Source organism: Neoarius graeffei, chromosome 1 (genome assembly GCF_027579695.1).
Source record: "Neoarius graeffei isolate fNeoGra1 chromosome 1, fNeoGra1.pri, whole genome shotgun sequence".
NCBI classification, from domain to species: Eukaryota; Metazoa; Chordata; class Actinopteri; order Siluriformes; family Ariidae; genus Neoarius; species Neoarius graeffei.
The window spans coordinates 12219881-12244771 of NC_083569.1; the positions used below are offsets into that span (position 1 = coordinate 12219881).

Below are 24891 nucleotides of genomic sequence, written 5' to 3' on the forward strand. Positions count from 1 at the left end.
CGTGAATAATAAATAAACAACTGCCGTGGACCAAACAACTGTAACACTATCCAGTGTCGGATGTAAAGCTGTTACTGTGTGAGTATAGTGAGTAGGGAGCGATTTTGGACACAGGGAAAGTGACCAACATCTGCCAATGTTGTCAAAAGACATGCGCGCCCTCTTTCGAATGCTGATGTAATCAAGCCAGAAGTTTTGTTTGTTTTGATAGCAATCAGGAAAGTTTGAAAAAAGTAGGCAGTAATCGTCATTTAAACTTGTTTTTGTGCAATATTTCGTTTGGAAAACAGTTTTCAAAATGGCGGCACTGACACCTGGGTGACACTTCACGTTTCAAAGTCTTGCACAAGTCTCGTGAAGATCATGCGGATAAGTGATGCCTGCCGTGGACCAAACAAATTAAATTCAACAGGGCTAAAAACCGAATAGGCTGATAAGTATAATATTTAATTGCAATTAGTTGCCAATACAAGTCACGATATAAGGTTACTAAAACTGAAAACGTAATTGAATAACATGTTAATTAAGAAATAAAGCAAGTTTAAAAATGACTTCAATTCCCCTTTAAGACTTAGTTTTAGAGTTCAGGTTGGGGTTAGGCATTTAGTTCTGATGGTTAAGGTTTGGGTAAGGGACGGGGAAATGCATTATGTCAGCGAGTGTCCCCACAATGATAGAAGTACAAGTGTGTGTGCGCATGTGTGTATATGCATTTTTGGTCTAATTAGGTCTGGCCCCAGTCAATCCCTAAATAGAGCACTCAGTGTGATAGGCAATCACCTCCAATCAATACTAACATTTTTAGAGACTTCAATAAGAGCTCAGTATTCAGGATCACTATTTAATTCAGTCGGAGCGGATTCCTGAGCAAACAACTTATTTATGGGTCCGGTGAGCCCTTTTAGTTTAGCTGTGTGTAAGATTAACATGATTATTAACATTTCATTTATGAATGAATCGATTGGTCAGCAGGTTTCTGTAACACTATCCAGTGTCGGATGTAAAGCTGTTACTGTACTATATTTTCTGACACAGCCTTCAAGATGCTTTGTAGTTTCTCCTGCCTTATGAACTTCTACTGGGAAAGCGAAGAGGTTGGCAGTGATGTAAAAACTGTTTGTAGGTGCTAAAACGCAAGTCATAACAGGAAGTAACTTGTTTTCTGGACGTTCCATAACATTAGTACTATAATGCAACTATAAATAGATAAAAATGACAGTGTTGTTCTTTTGTAAATAAATGAAAATGTTATTGATCCAGATTTCTTTAGTAACAGACACTCCACTTTGTATAAGAAAATGTAATGTCATTGCATCATTGATTATCTTCATATAACTGCACAGCTCATTGTGTTTTCTGCCATATGTATAGTCAGTGTTGCAGTCGAGTCACTAAACCTCAAGTCCAAGTCCAGTCTCGAGTCCCCAGTGTTCAATTCCGAGTCATTAAAGAAAATTTCAAGTTGAGTCCGAGAACAAGACTCCAGCTGCACCATTTGATGGTGGCTGTTGCTGCCTTTATGTGAAAGCGTCTCTGCTACTGTGTTGGACTAACATTACTGCTTGACTGCCCCATTTTGGTTAACAGGCTACAGATAAAAAGCTTGTTCATCACTCAGTAAGCCCCGCCCACTATCAACAGGGCAAATAACATGAGAGAGGGTTAACACTAGCTAGTTCATCGCTCAGCAAGCAAGCCCCGCTATCAACAGAGCAATGAACATAGTGTGTCACTTCCTTCTCTGGGCGGAGTCTTGCCAAATGACGATTGAAGTTCGAGGTTGTCCCCGTCGTCTCCTCAATAGTTCTTCTACATATGGAACACATAGCAGTGCACTTTTTCCCCACTGCATGAGAAGTCTGTATAAGCAAAGCGGACAATCCTAGGGGCATTCTCTCCAGGCATTTTAGTGCCATTAACATTAGTTTGTTCCTGAACATGATGTATGAACAGGTGAATGTGCATTCTCTTGTACAAAATTAGTATACAAATTAATGTAGATATAAATATCTTGTGCCAAATTATTATGGCATGTTAGAAAAAAAAATAAAGAAAAAAATCCGAGTCCTCGTCTCCAATTTACAAGTCTGAATGCAGTTACAGTAATGCACAAGTCCGAGTCCAAGTCCGAGTCATCAGTGCTCAAATACAAGTCAAGTCACGAGTCCTTAAAATTTGGGCATGAGTCGGACTCGAGTCCAATTGTACTCGAGTAGAGTACAGTACAGTATGAGCCTACATAATTAGAGAATTATCAGAATAGCCTACAATGGCTAGGTCGCTCAGATTTGCAGAATCTTTGATTGCCTTATTTCACTTATTTTAACCTTCCTATCATCAGTGCATATGGAATTTTGGAGAATCACAATGATTATGAAATCACTCCCATTTTTTGAAGCTGTAGCCAAGAATCCTACCTTCCGCTCACTACGAAGCAGGCGACGAGGAAGATGAGCAGCACCACGCCTCCTGCTATCGACACTGCCAAAATGGTGGACTGGTTGGGATCTCCAATAGCCAGCATATCTAGGAGAAAGAGCGATAAATTACTGCAATGTTCCTTGCTGGACTACAAGATACCAGGTCTTTATTTATTAATTAATTAATTTATTTATTTATTTTAAATTAGAAAATGGTCATGTTATAGCTCCAAGCTGCGGCCTGGTTTTGGATGCTTCTCTACCACTGTATGGATTTTTTTTTTTTTTTGCATCATTACTCAAAACATATCTATCATTTATCAAGGTTGGGCTGTGCATGAGTAAGTGCCCCTCTTGGGGAAAATGAAATGAATATCCTTAGTGACATGAATTGATTTCAAATTACATTCAGCACTCAGCGAGCACGTGTGCCAGATATTAAACAGTGAAGGACAAGGGGACTAGGTAAGAAAGTGTCATTTATTGAAATACCAAGACATGTTGCTAGTTGTGCATGATTTATACTTCATTCTCATTATCCCTAGCTGCTTTATCCTGTTTTACAGGGTCGCAGGCAAGCTGGAGCCTATCCCAGCTGACTACGGGCGAAAGGCGGAGTACACCCTGGACAAGTCGCCAGGTCATCACAGGGCTGACACACAGACACAGACAACCATTCACACTCACACCTACGGTCAATTTAGAGTCACCAGTTAACCTAACCTGCATGTCTTTGGACTGTGGGGGAAACCGGAGCACCCGGAGGAAACCCACGCGGACACGGGGAGAACATACAAACTCCACACAGAAAGGCCCTCGCCGGCCATGGGGCTCGAACCCAGACCTTCTTGCTGTGAGGTGACAGCGCTAACCACTACACCACCGTGCCGCCTGATTTATACTTGTTTTTTAAATTATTATTCTTATTATTTTACAGTTTGTCCAGTTAGCATTTGAAATAGTTCAAGTGAAGACTTGAGCGTTCTTTTATTAAAACAAACCCTGGAATGAGACCTTATACTTCGTCTTACACTTCAGGAGCACCAGAAAATATGAACAAACCCCACTCTATGCCTGCTAGATTATCCTCGGAGACCAAAGAACAAAGGGATTTATGGCTTTTATTAATACATTGCAATGAGGCATGAGCTTAAGCACCTCATGTCTAATTAAAAGAGTAATTAACGTGATGGATGCACAGTATTAAAAAAGTGACCTTGGACCAAGTCCTGCTGGGGCATAACAGGGTTTCAATTAGTCAAACATGCACTGCAGGTGCTAGGTACAATGGCCTGAAGATTTGTCGATGTGTGTGTGTCGATTGTTGCAAGCACTCAGGTTTGCGCAACAGAGCTTTCCTTGTCCTTTCGGGCATTAATACGTGCACATGTTTCTCCTCAGTTGGGAAACAAAGGCAAAGACGCAAGCAAGTCACACTCCACTTCACGGTACTCATACAAAAGCAAAGTGCTAAATCTCATAGCAGCTGCTCAATCAGACACACACACACAGGAGGAGAAAGAGAGAAAAACTAGATAAAAGAAATGACTGAATGATCAATTTTCTCTTCAAAAAAAAAAGTTAAGGTTGCTAGGAATTAATGAAAGCTAAACAGGAGTCAGTTAGCATAATTCCAGTAAAACGCCAACTCTTCCTCACTAGCATTTATTCACGGATTATCATTAAAGATTGTTATCACTGATATATCATAACATCAGTGTATCACTACTCCCTGTGGTAAATATTGTAAATCCAATCCACTCTTTCGTAAATTTTGGCTAAATTATCAAAGTGAATGAAAATGCTTATTTTTTTGCTTTGCTAATCTATCATCACTGATTGATGTTAGTTCAATTAAAAGGAGGAAGTCTCAAATCAGCAGAGATTTGAGAAATTTCTTTCATTTTAGAAGTGATTTTTTTTCCACGTTTAGCCATGTTTTCGATATCCGCAAATGAATGAATGAATAAATAAATAAATAAAATCAATCTACACTCACTGGTCACTTTAATAGGAACTTGTTCTTGATTCTAAGATTCCTGTTCTTGGCTGGGAGGATTAGAACCCAATGTGGTCTTCTGCTCTTGCATGTTGAGATGCTTTTCTGCTCACCACGGTTGTAAAGAGTGATAATATGAGTTACTATATCCTTCCTGGCAGCTTGAACCAATCTGGCCATTTTCCTCTGACCTCTTTTATCAACAAGGCGTTCATTTCCTCCCACAGAACTGTCACTCACTCAGTGTTTTTTATTTTTCGCACCATTCTGTGTAAATTCGAGAGACTGTTGTGTGTGAAAACCCCAGGAGATCAGCAGTTTCTGAAATACTCAAACCAGTCCATCTGGCATCAACACCCATGAAGCTCTTGATTTGTATCTGCATGATTTTATGCATTGTGCTGCTATCAAGGGATTGGCTGATTAGATAGCTGCATAAAACAGCAGGTGTGTGGGTGTTCTTAATAAAGTGGCTGGTGAGTGTAATTAATATTATTCGTGATATCATGATTCCCGGGCGGCACGGTGGTGTAGTGGTTAGCGCTGTCGCCTCACAGCAAGAAGGTCCTGGGTTCGAGCCCCAGGGCCGGCGAGGGCCTTTCTGTGTGGAGTTCGCATGTTCTCCCCGTGTCCGCGTGGGTTTCCTCCGGGTGCTCCGGTTTCCCCCACAGTCCAAAGACATGCAGGTTAGGTTAACTGGTGACTCTAAATTGACCGTAGGTGTGAATGTGAGTGTGAATGGTTGTCTGTGTCTATGTGTCAGCCCTGTGATGACCTGGCGACTTGTCCAGGGTGTACCCCGCCTTTCGCCCGTAGTCAGCTGGGATAGGCTCCAGCTTGCCTGCGACCCTGTAGAAGGATAAAGCGGCTAGAGATAATGAGATGAGATGAGATATCATGATTCCCAATACATAACGGACCTTAATGGGAACTGGTTTAATGATCTCCATCAAAATCCTGTTGGTTAATATTATACACCAATATGCCTCGTTTCATGTCTCGATGATCAGGAAAAAAAAAAGATGATTCATGAGGAACAACACGTTCCACCTTAAAAATTCATCAGGATCCATTAGAAATCTCTTAGGTGTCTGAGGATTTTTCCAGTAAAAGCAGAATGACAGCAGCATAAAAGACATGAAAGAGAGATAGAAGAGGAAAGATCAAGAGAGAAGAGAAGAGAGATGGTGAAATTACCTTCCTGGCTGGTCTCCAGCTCGATCTCTCCGCTGTAGCTGCCGTAGCCTCCGTTAGTTCGAGCTCGAACCCTGAATACATACGTAGTGCCAGGTTTCAAGCCTTCCACAGTCATCATGTTAGATTTTGTCTTCAGCACTGTATAGTTCTGATCCTGCTGGTTCTGAAAGGCCCAAAGGACACAACAGTCAAGAAGAAAAACCCGCAGAAACTCTTGCCTGGCTGTTATAACCAGGCAAATACTGATCTTGCTATGAACCAGCATGACTAATTAACATGATCTAGTTTTAATTCTTAAAACCTACTGAGGTTTAACTATCATAGATACATTTTTTAATGTTTACTGGCCAAACTGTCCTTTGGTACATTAAATAACAATAGCATTTTGAGCTGGCGGCACGGTGGTGTAGTGGTTAGCGCTGTCGCCTCACAGCAAGAAGGCCATGGGTTCGAGCCCCGGGGCCGGCGAGGGCCTTTCTGTGCGGAGTTTGCATGTTGTCCGCGTGGGTTTCCTCCGGGTGCTCCGGTTTCCCCCACAGTCCAAAGACATGCAGGTTAGGTTAACTGGTGACTCTAAATTGACCGTAGGTGTGAATGTGAGTGTGAATGGTTGTCTGTGTCTATGTGTCAGCCCTGTGATGACCTGGCGACTTGTCCAGGGTGTACCCCGCCTTTCGCCCGTAGTCAGCTGGGATAGGCTCCAGCTTGCCTGCGACCCTGTAGAAGGATAAAGCGGCTAGAGATAATGAGATGAGAATGAGATTTTGAGCTAAAAAAATCTAGCATATGCTAATGAGGCTTTGCTAATGCTAATGAGGACACATGCTAACAAGGATTAGTTAGCCTTCAATAAATTTTCATGTTTAGTCGTCACCAAAGTACCTTTTGGTTTAAACAAACAAACAAGCAACAACTGAGCACTTTCGACTCACAATGAATAAATGAGGATGAGTCAGCAAAAATTAATACTCAGTGTTTACTGGCTAAACTACAATTGCTAAATTTATTAACATTAGCATAGGCTAATGAGAATTAGTTAGCCTTAAACTAAGTTTGGTAAGTTATCTTACCAAACTTTTTTGTTGTTAAATTTAACAGTAAACAGCATTCAGGCTAACAATTTGAACAAATAAATGCTAATGAGGAGTAGTTAGCATAACTTTTCAAATGTTTGTTTGCTGAAAATGACAATCAGTAAACTCTTGGGTGAGGACTAGTTAGTGCAGATTAATTTATGTAACATTTACTTGCCAAACAATATTTAGAAAATTTAGCAAGTTGACAATCAATAAAAACTAAAGTGAGTATTAGTTACATAGGCTAATTTTCATAAATTTCATTAGCCTTGGTAAATTTACCTTTGGTAAATATACTAGCATTGGCATCCGAGTTAAAATAAATTACTAAATTGATTAACATTTTATCTTTTAAACAATGCATTTTCATGATGAATACATGCTAATGATTTTTTTTTTTTTTTTTGAATGAGAAGTTTTGTTAGCAAACATTCTTTGGTAGGTTTATTAACATAGCATTTAGGCTAACAATGCCAACAAATAAATTCGAATTAAGTTTAGTTTGTGAATTTTTATTTATTATTATTATTATTATTTGAAGAACATTTACTGTCCAAACTACGTTTGGTAAATTTGGAAACTTTAGCATTTTAGACTAACAATAACAGTCAATAAATGCTAATCAGGATTGTTTACTGGTCAGACTACTTTTGGTAAAATTAGTACCTGTATGAACGAATAAAAGATAATTTAACTAAATTTAAACATTAAACATTATAAAACATAATGACAAATTAGTTTCACAAACTAATCCTCCTTAGAAGTTATTAATTGTTGGCTTACAATTCAAATTTTATAATGCTTACTGACTGAAATATTTTGCTACATTTACTAATATTAGCTAACAATTTTAGGCTAACAATAACAGCAAATAAACTTTAGGAATAGGGTTAGTTGTTAACATAACTTACTTTTCTTAATGTTTAAATAGCCTGTGGTAAAATTTTAAATAAATAAACAATAAACAAACAGTAATAATGGTTAGTGTCAACGGCTTTTCATAATGCTTACATGCATAATGTAATATTAGTATTTTATGCTAACAACGACAATGAAAATCTTTAGGATTAGTTAGCATAAACTAAAATTGAACTTTTAAGGTTATAGTGACCTAAGACTAAAAGCTAGCATGGATTTTTCTGTGTTCTTATTTGGAAAATGATAAAGTCTGGAATTGTTTCCTGTTCATTATGAATAATATTAACATTTTAAAAGAACACTGACTGAAGCGATCGCATTTTCATTATGCTAACTCTCCTATGCAAAACTAGCTCCTCTGATTATTAGCAGCATTAGCATTTTACTAGTAAATGTAAAAAAATAAAGGATATCAGAAGTCTGTTAACAGAAAATGGAAGAGAAAAAAGTTAGAGTAGATTCTGTGATGAATTTAATAAAGGAACAGTCTCTGGATAATATTCCAGCTTTGAATTATTGAGAAGGCCGTGTTTAATAAATGGAAATGGCTGTCGTGGTGAAAAAAGGGAAGTGTTAAGAATGTTAAGAAGCGGAGACACTTGTTCCTGGAGGTTACTTTTTGTATCTTAATTAATATGAAATATTATATCAGTTTCCTGTCATGAGTGTGTCAAGTTAAGTGCTGAGCATACAAGCACATGTCCATCGAGAACTCAAAATGGCACCTGCCGTCACTCAAGCTTCAGCCTAGCTGTACGTGCAGCCGAGCCGATTTACTCCAACAGGGTATTCCGTCTCTTAATGAACCTAGAGCGATCAAGTGTGTGTGTGTGTGTGTGTGTGTGTGTGTGACACCATCTGCCACAGACTCCTCTGTGCCAGACACCCATCTGCATATTCAATATAAACTCATAACCCATAATCATGCTTAATCCAGCGCATGGGCCCATCTTGCTCCTCCACACACTTTCACTCAAACCAATCGTGATGGATGTATGCAAACAGAACTAGCGATATTTAAATTTTTGCTACAAATATTGTGGGTTCTTTTTTTTTTGGATGGCCCAGTGTTAAATGCTTAATTCTGATTGGTCAGTAGGTGTTCATTCACCTTCTCTTACAACAGCTTGGACAGTATCTCATTCTAATATGTTAGCATTTTTCCTTTCTTTAAGGAAATGTTTATAATAATGTTTGGAAGGAGTCTCCACTATCACTGTTTTGCAATAGTGAAAGGGAAGGCTCCTTATATTCACTGTATTTATTTATTTATTTATTTTGCATTTTCATTGCTGTTTGCTTGCTTTCTATTATTAACTTCAAGAGTGAAGAAAAAAAAACTGGCCAAGGAATGATTATTTATAGACACTATAACATGATAACTTGTGTCAAGGACATTCTGGAACATTAACTGTAACCATCACTGCAAAAAATGATTTCTTGTCAAGAGAAAATATCTTTAATATGGGTAAATTTATCTAATATTTCTGATTAGAAAATTATTAGAATTTAAGATGATTTAGCTCACTTTTAGATGCTTTTACTCATTTCAAGCTTTAAATTTTCTTATTCTATTGGCAGATCATTTTGGTTCTTTCTGGAATCAAATGCTCAAAATTTGCAAAATGATCTGCCAGTAGAATAAGAAAATTTAAAACTTGAAATGAGGGGCGGCACGGTGGTGTAGTGGTTAGCGCTGTCGCCTCACAGCAAGAAGGTCCTGGGTTCGAGCCCCGGGGCCGGCGAGGGCCTTTCTGTGTGGAGTTTGCATGTTCTCCCCGTGTCTGCGTGGGTTTCCTCCGGGTGCTCCGGTTTCCCCCACAGTCCAAAGACATGCAGGTTAGGTTAACTGGTGACTCTAAATTGACTGTAGGTGTGAATGTGAGTGTGAATGGTTGTCTGTGTCTATGTGTCAGCCCTGTGATGACCTGGCGACTTGTCCAGGGTGTACCCCGCCTTTCGCCCGTAGTCAGCTGGGATAGGCTCCAGCTTGCCTGCGACCCTGTAGAACAGGATAAAGCGGCTCGAGATAATAAATGAATGAATGAATGAATGAATGATAAAACTTGAAATGAGTAAAAGCATCTAAAAGTAAGCTAAACAGTCTTATATTTGAGTTCTAATAATCTTCTAATCAGAAATATTTGATAAATTGACCCATATTAAAGATACTTTTTCTTAACAAGAAATAACATTTTGCAGTGTATAAATGGATAAAAAATTGTTCATTGTTAATTGTTAAATTAATTGTTAAAGTTAGCAATAAGAGGAATCAAATGCTTTGGGATTCTGTTTCACATACATTTTGCTATAACATTTAAAAAAAAGATTTATTAAACAATTTAAAAAAAGCTGAGTTCAACTAAATACAGAGTAAATTTAGGCATACATTGACATTTTATTCGCAATTTTTAAAAAAAAAATAATGGTATGTGATTGCATGAATTTCCTCTTTTTAGCTTCTTCTTGTTGTTGTTCTTCTTATTCTTATTATGTCCCTTTTAAAAAAAAATCACAATGATATTTTTAAATGATTTTTAAAACTTGTTGCCTTCCCTAGAAAAAAATGCAAAATATTTATTGCCTTAAAAGCAGACGGCCTTTCGATTTCATAAAATCTTTGAAATTTAGTTCCCTCTGAAAGTTAGTCATTGTGATATATGTTTATTTCTGTAATATCTAAAAGAAAAAAAAAAAACAGACCATTCTGTGGCTGGGAAGTTATTTAATTTGAGGGGATTAAAGCAAATAATGTGCATGAAATCACTTGCTTCGCGCAGTCAAGCAGACAGAGGAAGTCCATGTGTGCATGCATAGGTTTACCTTCATCATCATCATCATCATCTTCTTTTGGGTTTTACGGCAGCTGGCATCCAGTGTTGCATTACTGCCATCTACAGGTTTACCTTTGACCTTGCACTGATAGTTCCATCATTCTGTCGCTAAACGAACAGCTGATCACACCGAGGTGCTCGCTGACCGCTGATATTTATTAGTTTGGTCCTGCGTTTCCTTTCCTTCGTATATAACGTATCCTTTCTTCTTGCTTTCCGTTACTGTAGTCGGTTTTTCACGTTTCATTCACGTCCTCCATTTTTCTCTCGTGTTTCAAATTTGTATCCCACAATGCCTTGCACGAACGGGGAAAGCCTACCATGTGATGCATGATGTAGTATTTTGTATTGCGTCATGGTGAAGCAGGAAAAAATAGTGGATAATTTAGTGCCACATGGCCCTAAATTCATTAATTGTTCTATTTAAAAAATAAAATGAATAAAATTGGAAGTCTGTGATTCGAATTCAGTAGCTTTCACTCCATTAAACAAAAATAATTGGGTGTTGGGGAAATTTTTTTATGACCTACGCTTGAAAAATCTGAAAGGCAGTCTAGCTTTAATTTCTGCAAAATAAAATAAATCTGGGGGGCGTCGTGGCTCAGGTGGATAAGGCGCCATACCATAAATCCGGGGACCCGGGTTCGATTCCGACCCGAGGTCATTTCCCGATCCCTCCCCGTCTCTCTCTCCCGCTCATTTCCTGTCTCTACACTGTCCTATCCAATAAAGGTGAAAAAAGCCCCCCAAAAAATCTTAAAAATAAATAAATAAAATAAATCTTTCCAACATCAGCCCTCACTAATAATCAGGATGGTTTGTTCCAAATCAGTTATCCCTGTGTCGGAACAAACCATTTTGACGATTAGTGAGGGGTGATGAAGTGCTTTCATAAATATTAAAACAATTGCTCCTGCTTTTAATAATTGAGCGAATCAAAGCGCTCCTTGGCCTCAGATGCTCAGGAATTGTTGCACGTGTGCTGTGTGTTAAGCTGAGGTTCATTCTGATGTCCTGAGGCTTTGTGTCGATGTCAGTGCTCATTATGTGCCACCTCACACCTCCACAAAACTCTGCTGCCTTTAGACATTTATAGAGAGGGTCTAAAAGCATGGATCATGTGTGTGGAAAGAAGAGAAGAGAAAAGAAGAGAAATTACCTTCTCGTAATAGATGACTTCATATTCGACGATGACTCCGTTGGGTCTGTTGGGTCCCTGCCACGCCAGAGTGATGCTGTCTTTACTCTTCCTCTCTTTCAGAATAACACTCACTAAGAGATAGAGAAAGAAAGCAAGAGACACAGACAGAGGCATAGAGAGACAGAGAGAAATTGATTTTGTAATTGAAATTGATTGCCGTCGTCTCTTAATGAGAAATTACAGCAGGATAAACAGCACAGCATGAAGGTGTTGATGCATTCTGAAACTCTCGCATATCTAGAAATATTTAAACAAGTCGTGTGTGTGTGTGTGTGTGTGTGTGTGTGTGTGAGAGAGAGATATTATGTAGTCCAAGTGCTCAATAACCATTGTTTTTTTTTCAATTTCAATCACAGATTCCCTGCTATCTTTCTCATCACACGTTTCCTTCAAAAGTTCCCTCTGTTTCTCTCACACACACACACACACACACACACACACACACACACACACACACACACACACACACACAGCCGCAGGGAGGTGTTGCAAGTGAGGCCACACTCCAGCATGTAATTACTTCTCTCTCTCTATAGTTAGATGCTCAACACATGCACATTAATCTAACTGTAATGTGTTAGAAATGATCAGCATGGACGTTATCAGCAGCGTATATTCTCTCAGGTTATAAGAAACTTTCAATAAGTATTCAGAACGACTCGTCGCCTTGTTTTACCCTCGGCTCGGCTTTATTTCCTCATCTTCTGCAGAAGCCTCATGCATATTTATGACCCCGGTGTCCGTCACACACGTTTATCTCTATCATCACTGATACAAAAGAATGACGATCCAAATTATGATGGAAAGACTGGGCATTACTCCAAGCGTGAAGTGTCAGTCACAATCAGTGCAGGATTCAGCACACTGAGATCACACTGAGCTTCTAGTTTATAACTTACCACATAAGTGTATCCAGTCAAATCTGTGTTAATGCCATAGAAATGTCTCCATTCAAATACTACAGTCAGTGAGACGACTCGTGGTCATTGACTTAGTTTGAATTTGACTGGGCAGAGGGAATCAAATCAGATAGAAATTAAGGTAGAAGTCTTTCCTCGTGACTGTGATCCACCCATGTATCCATTCATCTGTCTTTCCATCATCCAGCATTTCATCCTATATTCCATCCATCCATGTTTTAGTTCACTCATTCAGTTGCCATATGTTCATTCATCTCCATATCATGTCAATCTATCCATGTTTTCTCTTGATCACTTATCCATCCATCTGTCCTTTCTATTCTGCTGCAATATTTCAGTTCATCCATTCAGCTGCCATATGTTTATCCATCCATCCATCCATCCATCCATCCATCCATCCATCCATCCATCCATCCATCCAACTATAAATAAATCCATCCATAGATCCATCCTCCACCTATCCGTTAGGCCAGTTATCTATATACCATCTATATTTAGGCCATCTATCTATCATTTAGACCATGCATCCATCTGTTCATTCATCCATCAGACCATCCATCCACCTTTCAGTTCATTCCAATTCAGCTGCCATATGGTTATCCAGTCATCCATCCATCTTTTAGATCCGCCATCCATCAGACAATCCATCCATCCATCAGTTCATTTATTCAGCCACCATATGGTTATCCAGTCATCCATTCTTGTGACCATCAGTCCATCCATCCATCAGACAATCCATCCATCCATCAGACAATCCATCCATCCATCCATCCATCCATCCATCCATCCATCCATCCATCCTTTAAGACCATCCATCCATCCACATGTCAGTTCATTCATTCAGCTGTCATATGGTTATCCAGTCATCCATCCATCTTTTAGATCAGCCATCCATCAGACAATCCATCCATCCATCCATCCATCCATCCATCCATCCATCCATCCATTAACACCATGCATCCATCCATCCACCCATTTGTCAGTTCATTCATTCAGCCACCATATGGTTGCCCAGTCATCCATCCTTGTGACCATCAGTCCATCCATCCATCTTTTAGATCAGCCATCCATCAGACCATCCATCCATCCATCCTTTAAGACCATGCATCGATCCGTCCATCCCCCCACCTGTCAGTTCATCCATTCAGCTGTCATATGGTTATGCAGCCATCCATCCTTGTGACCATCCATCCATCAGACCATCCATCAGACCATCCATCCATCAGACCATCCATCAGACCATCCATCCATCAGACCATCCATCAGACCATCCATCCATCAACCCATCCACCTATCTATCCACCTGTCAGTTCATCCATTCAGCTACCAAATGTTGATCCAGCCATCCATCCTTGTGATGATCCATCCATCCATCATTTCCTCAATTCTGCTGCAATGTCCATTCATCCATCTGTCATCCATCTATCATCCAACCATCAATTCATCTGTTGGTTCCTTAAATTTACCTACGATATGGCCATCCATCCTTTCATCCTTTAGACTATCCATCCATCAGACCATCCATCCATTGTTCAGTTTATCTTTCAGTTTCTCCATTTAGCTGCCATGTCTATCCATCCATCTTTTAGACCATCCATCCAGCCATCCAGCCATAATTTAGACCATCCATCCATCCTCCATCTATCATTTACAGTAGGCCATCTATCTAAACACATCAACTACATAACCAGAGGAGTTTAAACACTTGACATTTCATCTTGAAACTAAATAAGACATAATAAATATATGAATGTGATGAATAGGAAGGGCGGTTGAGCTTTATGCTCTGTGAGGTCGTGGTTATGCCTCAAGCCTGTGGTTCATAGCTTTAAAGAGGTTCTACTGTAAGTACAACAATAAAGATACAATAAAATACCCTTCAGCCTGAGTGGGTGGAATGTGGGCAATGGCCAATACACATACATAAACCTATCCTGCACCTTTCAGTATTCTGCTGTAAAATAAAAACTTAAGCTTGGATATCATAATTAACATTCACAAAGTCTGAACACAAGTAAGTGCTTTGCTGCTAACACATTTCATATACAAGAAGAAAAAGTATTGCTAAATCACATTAAATATATCATCATGTACTGATAGGCCAAATTTCTAAAAATCTTTAGCTTTGTTTCAGCTGTTTAAATATTATTTTTGTATAATAATTTTTCGTTTATTTATTTTTAAATACTGAAATAAAAAAGGCCATACCTGTCTGGCCAGTGGTGATATTGACTGTGAGCTGCTGTTTCGGACTCGGACTTAGATCAGAGACGCCATTGATTGCCTCGATACTAAATGCATAGTCGGTGTTAGGAAGCAGGCTGGACACGAGCACTTTTGTTGCATCAAGGCCAAACTGCCGTGGCGTGAAGTGGACTCCGCTTCCACATGGGCCACACTTCCTGCCGTCTGATGCACACTTCCTGCAGTGCACATTGTAGGCGAGGTCACTGCGGCCACCACTGTCTCGCGGAGGACGCCACTCCAGTGCAACAGATGTGTCATTTAGTGTGGAGATGCCATTTTCTGGAGCTGATGGAGGTCCTGAGGAAGAGACACAGTGTGTGAGTACTCCAGAGTGAATATAAACACACACAACAAAAAGAGATACAGAAGAAAAATAAAATAAAAGCAAGTTAAGATATCAGCACAGTGTGACCCATTGGCCTAATCAGAACAGCTCACGATTGTTCATGAAAACAGAAAGCTGTTCTTCCACCATACAGATTAAAAGGACAAATGGGAATGATGGAGGAGAAGAAAAGAAAATTGATGAAGGAGGGAGGGTTTAACTGGCCATGGTGATGACATTTCATCAGATCCACAGGCTAAGATAAATGACCAGAAGCTCCCTGATGACCTACCCGTCATGTACGCCACTTCCATTGCCACACCCCTTACCGTGTGCGCGCGCGCATGCATGTCTAAGTCTCTCCTTCTGAGTCATTCAGCTTTCCCTGACTCTTTATGTGACTCTCAAATAAATGTGTGCATGTTTGATTCTCTCCTTTTGATTCATTCATTCACCGAATCAGCCCTCTACCTTCCTTTTTCCATTTGTGTTTCTCTCCTTCTGATTATTTTTTCATTGACAATTTGATTCTCAAATGTCTGTGTTTGATTCCCTCCCCTCTGTTACTTTCTTTAAACGTGTACAGTGTCTTGCAAAAGTATTCATCCCCCTTGGTGTTTGTCCTGTTTTGTCGCATTACAAGCTGGAATTAAAAAGGATTTTTGGAGGGTTAGCACCATTTGATTGGCACAACAAATCTACCACTTTAAAAGTGCATTTATTATTATTATTTTTTTTTTTATTGTGACACGAGCAATAATTAACATGAAAAAACAGAAACCTGGAGTGAACATAGGTATTCACCCTCTTTCGTATGAAACTCCTCATGTCCAACCAATTAACTTCAGAAATCACATAATTAGTTGATTAAGATCCACCTGTGTGCTAAGTGTCACATGATGTGTGTATAAATCAACCTGTTCTGGAAGGACCCTGACTCTGCAACACTACAAAGCAAGCAACATGAAAACCAAGGAGCACTCCAAACAGGTCAGAGACAACATTGTGGAGAAGTATAGATCAGGGTTGGGTTATAAAAAATATCCCAAACTTTGAATATCCCAGGGAGCACCATTAAATCCATTATAGCAAAATGGAAAGAATATGTCACCACTACAAACCTGACAAGAGAATGCTGCCCACCAAAACTCACAGACCAGGCAAGGAGGACATTAATCAAAGATGCAACAAAGAGCTGCAAAAATCCACAGCGGAGATGGGATTATCTGTCCATAGGGCCACTTTAAGCCATACACTCCACAGAGTGGGGCTTTATGGAAGAGTGGCCAGAAAAAAAAGCCACTGCTTAAAGAAAAAATAAGAAAACGCGTTTGGAGTTTGCCCAACAGCATGTGGCAGACTCCCCAAGCACAGGGAAGAAGATTCTCTGGTCAGCTGAGACTAAATTGGAATTTTTGGCCATCATGGGAAATGCCATGTTTGGTGCAAACCCAACACCATGAGAACACCATTCCTACAGTGAAGCATGGTGGTGGCAGCATCATGCTGTGGGGATGTTTTTCATCTGCAGGGACAGAAAAGCTGGTCAGGACTGAAGGAAAGAGGGCTGGCACTAAATACAGGGCAATTATGGAGGAAAACCTGTTTGAGTCAGCCAGAGGTTTCAGACTGGGACGAAGGTTCACGTTCCATCAGGACAATGACCCTAAACAAACTACTGAAGCTACACTGCAGTGGTTTGAAGGGAAACATTTAAATGTCTTGGAATGGCCTAATCAAAGCCCAGACCTTAATCCAATTGAGAATCTGTGGCATAATTTGAAGATTGTTGTACACCAACGCAACCCATCTAACTTGAAGGAGCTGGAGCAGTTTTGCCTTGAGGAATGGGCAAAAATCCCAGTGGCTAGATATGCTAAGCTAATAGAGACATACCCCCAAGAGACTTGTAGCTGCAACTGCAGCAAAAGGTGACTCTACAAACTATTGCCTTTGGGGGTGAATACCTATGCACACTCCAGATTTCTGTTTTTCATCTTAAATATTGTTTGTGTCACAATAAAAAACAATTTGCGACTTTAAAGCTGTAGGCATGTTGTGTAAATCTAATGGTGCTAACCCTCCAAAAGTCCATTTTAATTCCAGCTTGTAATGCAACGAAACCGGACAAACACAAAAGGGGATGAATAATTTTGCAAGGCACTGTATGTGTGTTTGAGTCGCCGTATGAGTCATTCGCTTTCCTCTGACTCATTACTTGATTCCCAAATGTGTGTGGGTGAGTGTATGAGATTCTTTGATTCTCAAATGTGTGCTTATTTGTTTGATTCTCTCCTGATTAATTCACTCTTTTCTAACTCTCTCAGTCGCTACTTTGTGCGTTTAATTCTCATCTGCTGATTCATTTTCCTTCCTATTAATCTGAATTTGACTCTTGCTTGCATGTGTATTTTGCACGTGTGTGTCCTCAACTCAGCAGCAGGCATGCTGTGTATCAGTGTCCTTTTGTCTCATGCATGTCACAAATGGGAGTGATTCGATTAGCACATTGTTGTTGCTTCCTGGCACATGATTCCATGTCTCAGCAAACACACACAGACATTTCTCTCCCACTACTGAATTCACTGGATTATTGCATTAGAGATCTTGGGCAAGTGATAACAGTGTGTGTGTGTGTTCAGTTATAACTGAAGGTCGTTATGAACATGCACACACACGTCAGTATGCACGGCTCGTATTATCAACGTAGTGGATCTGTTAATTGAGTTCCACTTCTGTTATAGAAGGGTTAGAGATGAATGAAATTATAAAAAAGACAGTGAATTTAAAATATTTGCATCACTCCGTCTTACTCATTTAATGAGTCAGCTTCAGACACCCAGTACCTTCACCTGCCCCTGCACACTGCCCTCCAGCACCCTCCACATATCCCGACTGCCCTATTCCTTCTACCAGTCAATGGTGATCTCATGACCCCTGTAAATGCCCTAAATAAGCATTATGAGGCAATGATGTAATAGTCACTTAGTAATAACCTCTCAGTGTATCACAAAAAATCATCTCTTCATCCATCCACCTTCCATTTAATTTGCATTTTACCTTTACATCCATCCATCCATCCATCCATCCATCCATCCATCATTCAGTTCATTCATTTTGGTACTGTGTGTCTATTCATGCATCTATCCATTGATACTTCTAGCCAGTCATCTTTCAGTTCATCCAGACAGCTACTAGGTCCAACCTTCCATCCATCCAGACAGCTGCTATTTCCAAACTTCCTTCCACCCATCCATCAGTTCATCCAGACAGCTACTAGGTCCAACCTTCCATCCATCCAGACAGCTGCTATTTCCAAACTTCCTTCCACCCATCCATCAGTTCATCCAGACAGCTACTAGGTCCAACCATCCATCCATCCATTTATCCAGACAGCTACTAGGTCCAACCTTCCATCCATCCAGACAGCTACTATGTCCAAACTTCCTTCCACCAATCCATCAGTTCATCCAGACAGCTATTATGTCCAACCTTACATTCATCCATCCAGACAACTACTATGTCCAAACTTCCAGTCATCGATCAGTTCATCCAGACAGCTACTAAGCCCATCCATCAGTCCATCCATCCATCCATCCATCCATCCATCCATCCATCCATCCATCCATCCATCCAGACAGCTACTATACCCATCCATCCATCAATTCATCCAGACAGCTATGTCCATCCATCCATCCATCCATCCATCCATCCATCCATCCGACAGCTACTATGCTCAAACTTCCATCCATCCATCCATCTGACAGCTACTATGCCCAAACTTCCTTCCATCATCCATCCATCAGTTCATCCAGACAGCTATGATGTCCAACCTTCCATCCAGCCATCAGTTCATCCATCCATCCAGACAGCTACTATCTCCAAACTTCCATCCTTCCCTTAATCAGTTCATCCAGACAGCTACTATGTCCATCCATCCATCCATCCATCCATCCATCCATCCATCCATCCGCACATGCAGTCAGACATTATATGTCCATTCATGTATCTATTCATTCATACTTCCACCCATCCTTTAGACCATTCATACTTCCACCCATCATTTAGACCATCCATCTATCCAAGTACTGTCCATTAATACACCTATGCATTCATACTGTTACTCATCTTTTCAACCATCCATCCAATCTCCTTTTGATCCATCTATCCATCTAATGATCTTGATTTATATTCATATAATCATGTAGTCTTAATACTTTATCTTGTTTCCACCTTCAATAAAATCTACTGTTCCACTTCCCATGATTCCTTCCTGTTTCCATCATTCATACCTGTTATCCATCTCTACATTTATTTAACTAGAATAGGCAAATGTCAGTGTATGTGTGCTCTTAAATGTTTATCTGCATCACTCTGCTTAGACAAAATCCAACTTGCCTCCAGTCCACAGTTTCTCCCTCCATTTTTTCAAATTATAGATATAGGGTCTCTTCATCATCCGTGTATTATGTCAGCTTGGGTTTGGGTATTTTTCACACTTTCTACTAGTCCACTCGGTACAAGTTCATCCATCTACTCACTAGTGCAGGCCATAGATCGAGGGTCCATGTCAGCTCGGTAATAGCCCTTCTCACATGTGCACTCAGATGCCTTCTCCTGCTGCGAGTAGCTGTGTGGAGGACACTTGGTGCAGTAGGCATCTTTGGCCGAGGCCTTGTATGTACCCGGTCTGCAAGCTGGAATGAAGAGAAAATGAACAGAAAATAGCCCAAAGGTTAGTGATGCAATGAAAGTTTTCACCTTGTAATAGAGTTCAGATTGGATTCAATTCAGGATTGGAACCATAACAAGGCCACCTCGCTCAAGGTACTTATGGACCAAGACATCCCTGAGTACTTGGCTTGCTTTCCATTATTTATTTCATTTTAGCAACTCAGATTATACATAGCTTCCTTTCAGGGCTACAAGTACAAAAAATGAACCAGAAAGCAGCAAAACCTTCTCTGTTCCCTTTCTCCTTTTCTTTACTCCTTTGCCCCTGAGCCTTCTTGGATGGCCCAATTTCTCCAATCCTCCAAGGAGCCTTGTTCAACTACACTCTCTCACTCTGCTCACAAACGGGAACTCATTGGAAGCAAAAAGTAAGGAGGAGTACTCTTGAAAATGGAGTTAGCCTGGCATGAGCTGGTATAAAATAAAAATATTTTTATGTATGCAAATCCCACCGTGGGGGGGGGGACTGAATGCTAATGAACTGAGAGGGCAAATATATTTGATTACTTTGTTGCCTCGTTCAGAGGTAGAGAAGGTGTGTGTGTGTGTGTGTGTGTGTAGGATATGGGTGGTGTGTCAGGGGTATGGTCGTAAATTCATGATGCAGTTAAGGCATGAACATGCCAGGAGAGCAAATTAGACTATCTTGGCGAGGTCAAGTCACAAAACGCAATTCAACTGATGGATCAATGGGATGATGAATTTGCCCTCGTCTTGATTGCGTGTGTGGGCGCTGAAGGTCATGGATTTAATCAAGGCCTGCACTCATAAATTCACACACACACACACACCACATACATGCCACTCTTCTCCTCCTTGTTTTTTTTCCCCCACACCCATGCATCTAACATTCTTATACCATTATTACAAACAACGCACATTGAAAATGCCATCTTAGAATTCAATTACAAGTCAACCGCATGGGTTCACTCCAGAGGAAATTAATTAACTAATAAGGGCTGGGATTGTGTGGAATCTGATGCAATATAAAAAAAAAAAGAGATGGTTAATTAAAAGGAATCGAGCTTCTTGTGGCGTACCCACTGGATGAAGAATCTCATAATGCTAAGTCAGCTAATGGCAAATGAATGTGATGACTTGCTAATGCAAGTCAGATGCATCATGCTGGTATTCATTTCCAGCAATGCTTCCACATTTTAATTTGTCACAACCTAAAAGTGTTGGCCTGTATTGGTAGCATACTCATCAGAGTAAGCATGAAGAAAATGCCAATTGTAAATTGTAGGCCATGGTACTTTCATTTTACTCAACTGACTCACGAGCAAAAGCAGAGACCCTGTTCAGTAAGGTATGCATGTCTCAGTGCTCAGTGCTCGCTGAACTGAACTGCTCACCAAAGCCTGAGCTTTTTGTATCGGCTAAATGTGATATTTGTTTACCACAATGGCACACAGTGCCCCGCCCTCTCAAACTCTTTCAACTCAACAATCTACTCCATGCTAGTTTTAGTTAACATGGTATTAGATATAAATTTGTGCTAGTATTTTGCTATGATCTGCATGAAATCAGCCAATGAATGAATTTATTATTTATATTTAAACCGGAAAGTTTTTACCATCACTGTGGGCTGTTACTGCAGTAACCCATTCATTATATATGAGCATCCGGAATTTAGCAGATTAGCAGAGCATATAATGAAGTTTAGAGTGGTGACATTGTTTCTGCTGGATCGTGGGATAAGTGGGCACTGTGCCCTTTTTTCTAGCCAAGTTTGGCCCCTGATTGGGGATTTCCTGGCTCTTCTTGCCTGGCACCCGTCCACAGTTTGTCCACACATGCATACACACACATACACGTATACAGTCTATCAGTGATTATCCTTGAGACTCTATTGAATCTCCAGTGACCTCAAGTGCAAAGCAGGAAAACACTTCGGCTGTGTACTCCCGAGCTGCATAAATGACTGAAAATGGCTTTGGCTACAGAGAAATGACGAGTTAGAACATATTCGTCCCTTAAATTTATGGATAATTCTACTTCCTTAAATAGAAGGCTATTTTTTATTCTAAAAAAGAGGCAATGGAGGACTAAGAAATTTGGGTCTGTATTTCCTCAAAACGGGAACAGGAAAGTGCTGTGGATGAAATTTTTCAATCGGGCCCATGAGAGGACCTCAATTTTGGCAGTATACCATGTAAGTGTGTGCGCGTGTGCGTGTGTGTGTGTTGGATGGCCTCAGGGACTATTAGCATCCCCTGGGGAAACAAGCTCCGAACTTCTGATCCAAAGTGAAAACAAATCCCGTCCTCTAAGTGCTGAAGCAACATAAACGCTAGACAACTTTTTTTTTTAGCCAGGAGGATTTATTTATTTATTTATTTAATGCTGTAAAGTGCATAGAAGGAGAAAACATCAGGGAATGAATTGCACGTTTCACTCCTTTTTGCCGATTAGCATTTTCTGAAGAAGACATCTGCACCCCCTCCTCGGGACTGAATAAGCACTTACTTAGGTAGTGAATCATGGAAAAGCTCCATCTCCGATGGCTTCGGGAGGCCCATGATATTAAAAATTCATACCGGTCTCTGAATTTGGTCCTTTTTGTTTATGGCAATCGATAGCTTTTAGATACGATGCTGTGTAGCATGCTCAGATCAATACGATCCACTGACAACACAATGCTATTCACCACGTGAGTCGATCCCGGATTTAATCCCCAGCTTCATTCTGCCTGATTATGTTACACATATTTAATAAACATATCTTCTTTTCTTGAGCATTTGCTTGCGTTATAATTCAGAACCATTTACAAGTCTTTACGCCTGAACTAATTAGCTGTGGCTGGAAGAAAGCAGGAGAGATGCCACACCTCATTATCCAATTAGTCAATCTTTTGCTGTCAATTACCATCTTTTCGTCCTGAGAACAACTTTATGTGACAAGAAAATTATCGAGTCAGAATTAACAGCACTAAGTAACCAGACATAACATGTGCCGTTTGCACAGACAGCTTCGTACCAACATCAATAATCTGCTACAATTAATGGGTAAATGTGTTCTTGAATGTGTTCTCATTCCCCTCAGGTAAAACTAATACGCTAATTAGCAAGCGTTACCGCTTTGCTAATTAGAAAGCAGGCAGTCTGTCTCTCAAAAAGTTAATTAGTTAGAATGGTTTACATTTCTACTCCCAATGAACTCTGAATGTCTTTCGTTCCATGCTTATGCAGTAATAACAACTATAGTAACAACATACAGTAGTGCTTGAAAATTTGTGAACCCTTTCGAATTTTCTATACATTTCTGCATAAATATGACCTAAAACAACATCAGATTTTCACACAAGTCCTAAAAGTAGATAAAAAGAACCCAGTTAAACAAATGAGACAAAAATATTATACTTGGTCATTTATTTATTGAAGAAAATGATCCAATATTACATATGTGAGTGGCAAAAGTATGTGAACCTTTGCTTTCAGTATCTGGTGTGACCCCCTTGTGCAGCAATAACTGCAACTAAATGTTTCCAGGAACTGTTGATCAGTCCTGCACAATGGCTTGGAGGAATTTTAGCCCATTCCTCTGTACGGAACTAGTCTGGCTAACACAACTTCAAAGCTCTGCGAGCATTGGTCTGGCATAGATATTAAGCCCAACCGTTTCCCAAAGCGCGTGGTTGACCCGCCTCCCTGAAATGCCTCAGTTTGCTACTGGTCAAAGCCAGAAAAGGCTGTGACGAAGCTTAAACCAAATCACATCACTCTTTCCTCTGACATATGTGACGCGATGGAAACTGCTTGAGTAACAGGCTGCTCTTTGCTCTGTTTTCAATGAGAACTTCCCGCTGAATGCATTCAATACAGCATCTACCACTGTGTCAAAGGCTTGCCGCTGCTCCATGTTCGTAATGTTTCTAGTGAATGAAGCGCTTCCGGCATAGATTCTGTAAACAATCTATGGCTTCCGGTCGCAGTTCTACTACGTCACTGCCTTGAACACACCTCTACCCAGGGCCGTTGGAGATGCTCAAAGTTGATTGGCTCCCGATTTTTCGGGAGCTTGGAAGAGCTGGAGATAGCTTGCCTTGCCAGACTAAGTTCGCAACAGCCCCCCGTGTTGCGTCACACTTAGGATGGGCGGGCCCAGGCTAGTACAGAACAGCTTCAACTCTGGGATGTTGGTGGGTTTCCTCACATGAACTGCTCACTTCAGGTCCTTCCACAACATTTCGATTGGATTAAGGTCAGGACTTTGACTTGGCCATTCCAAAACATTATTCTTCTTTAACCATTCTTTGGTAGAACAACTTGTGTGTTTAGGGTCGTTGTCTTGCTGCATGATCCACCTTCTCTTGAGATTCAGTTCATGGACAGATGTCCTGACGTTTTCCTTTAGAATTCACTGGTATAATTCAGAATTCATTGTTCCATCAATGATGGCAAGCCATCCTGGCCCAGATGCAGCAAAACAGGCCCAAACCATGATGCTACCACCACCATGTTTCACAGACGGGATAAGGTTCTTATGCTGGAATGCAGTGTTTTCCTTTCTCCAAACATAACGCTTCTCATTTAAACCAAAAAGTTCTATTTTGGTCTCATCTGTCCACAAAATATTTTTCCAATAGCCTTCTGGCTTGTCCATGTGATCTTTAGCAAACTGCAGATGAGCAGCAATGCTCTTTTTGGAGAGCAGTGGCTTCCTCCTTGCAACCCTGCCATGCACATGATTGTTGTTCAGTGTTCTCCTGATGGTGGACTCATGAACATTAGCCAATGTGAGAGAGGCCTTCAGTTACTTAGAAGTTACCCTGGGGTCCTCTGTGACCTCGCCGACTATTACACGCCTTGCTCTTGGAGTGATCTTTATTGGTCGACCACATTCCTGGGGAGGGTAACAATGGTCTTGAATTTCCTCCATTTGTACACAGTCTGTCTGACTGTGGAGTGGTGGAGTCCAAACTCTTTAGAGATGGTTTTGTAACCTTTTCCAGCCTGATGAGCATCAGCAACGCTTTTACTGAGGTCCTCAGAAATCTCCTTTGTTCGTGCCATGATAC

At 40.4% G+C, this 24891-nt stretch overlaps 1 protein-coding gene across 1 annotated transcript in view; it reads right to left on the bottom strand.

Annotated features, from left to right (window-relative positions):
• epha4b (eph receptor A4b) overlaps window positions 1-24891 on the bottom strand; it is a 287524-nt gene that overhangs the window by 107305 nt on the left and 155328 nt on the right. Inside the window, exons 4-8 of the mRNA XM_060929623.1 lie at window positions 19679-19834; window positions 14774-15109; window positions 11604-11716; window positions 5617-5779; window positions 2418-2526 (exon numbers count right to left, since the gene is read on the bottom strand). Of these exons, the coding sequence (XP_060785606.1) occupies window positions 2418-2526; window positions 5617-5779; window positions 11604-11716; window positions 14774-15109; window positions 19679-19834 (877 nt within the window). The remainder of the gene's footprint in view (window positions 1-2417; window positions 2527-5616; window positions 5780-11603; window positions 11717-14773; window positions 15110-19678; window positions 19835-24891) is intronic.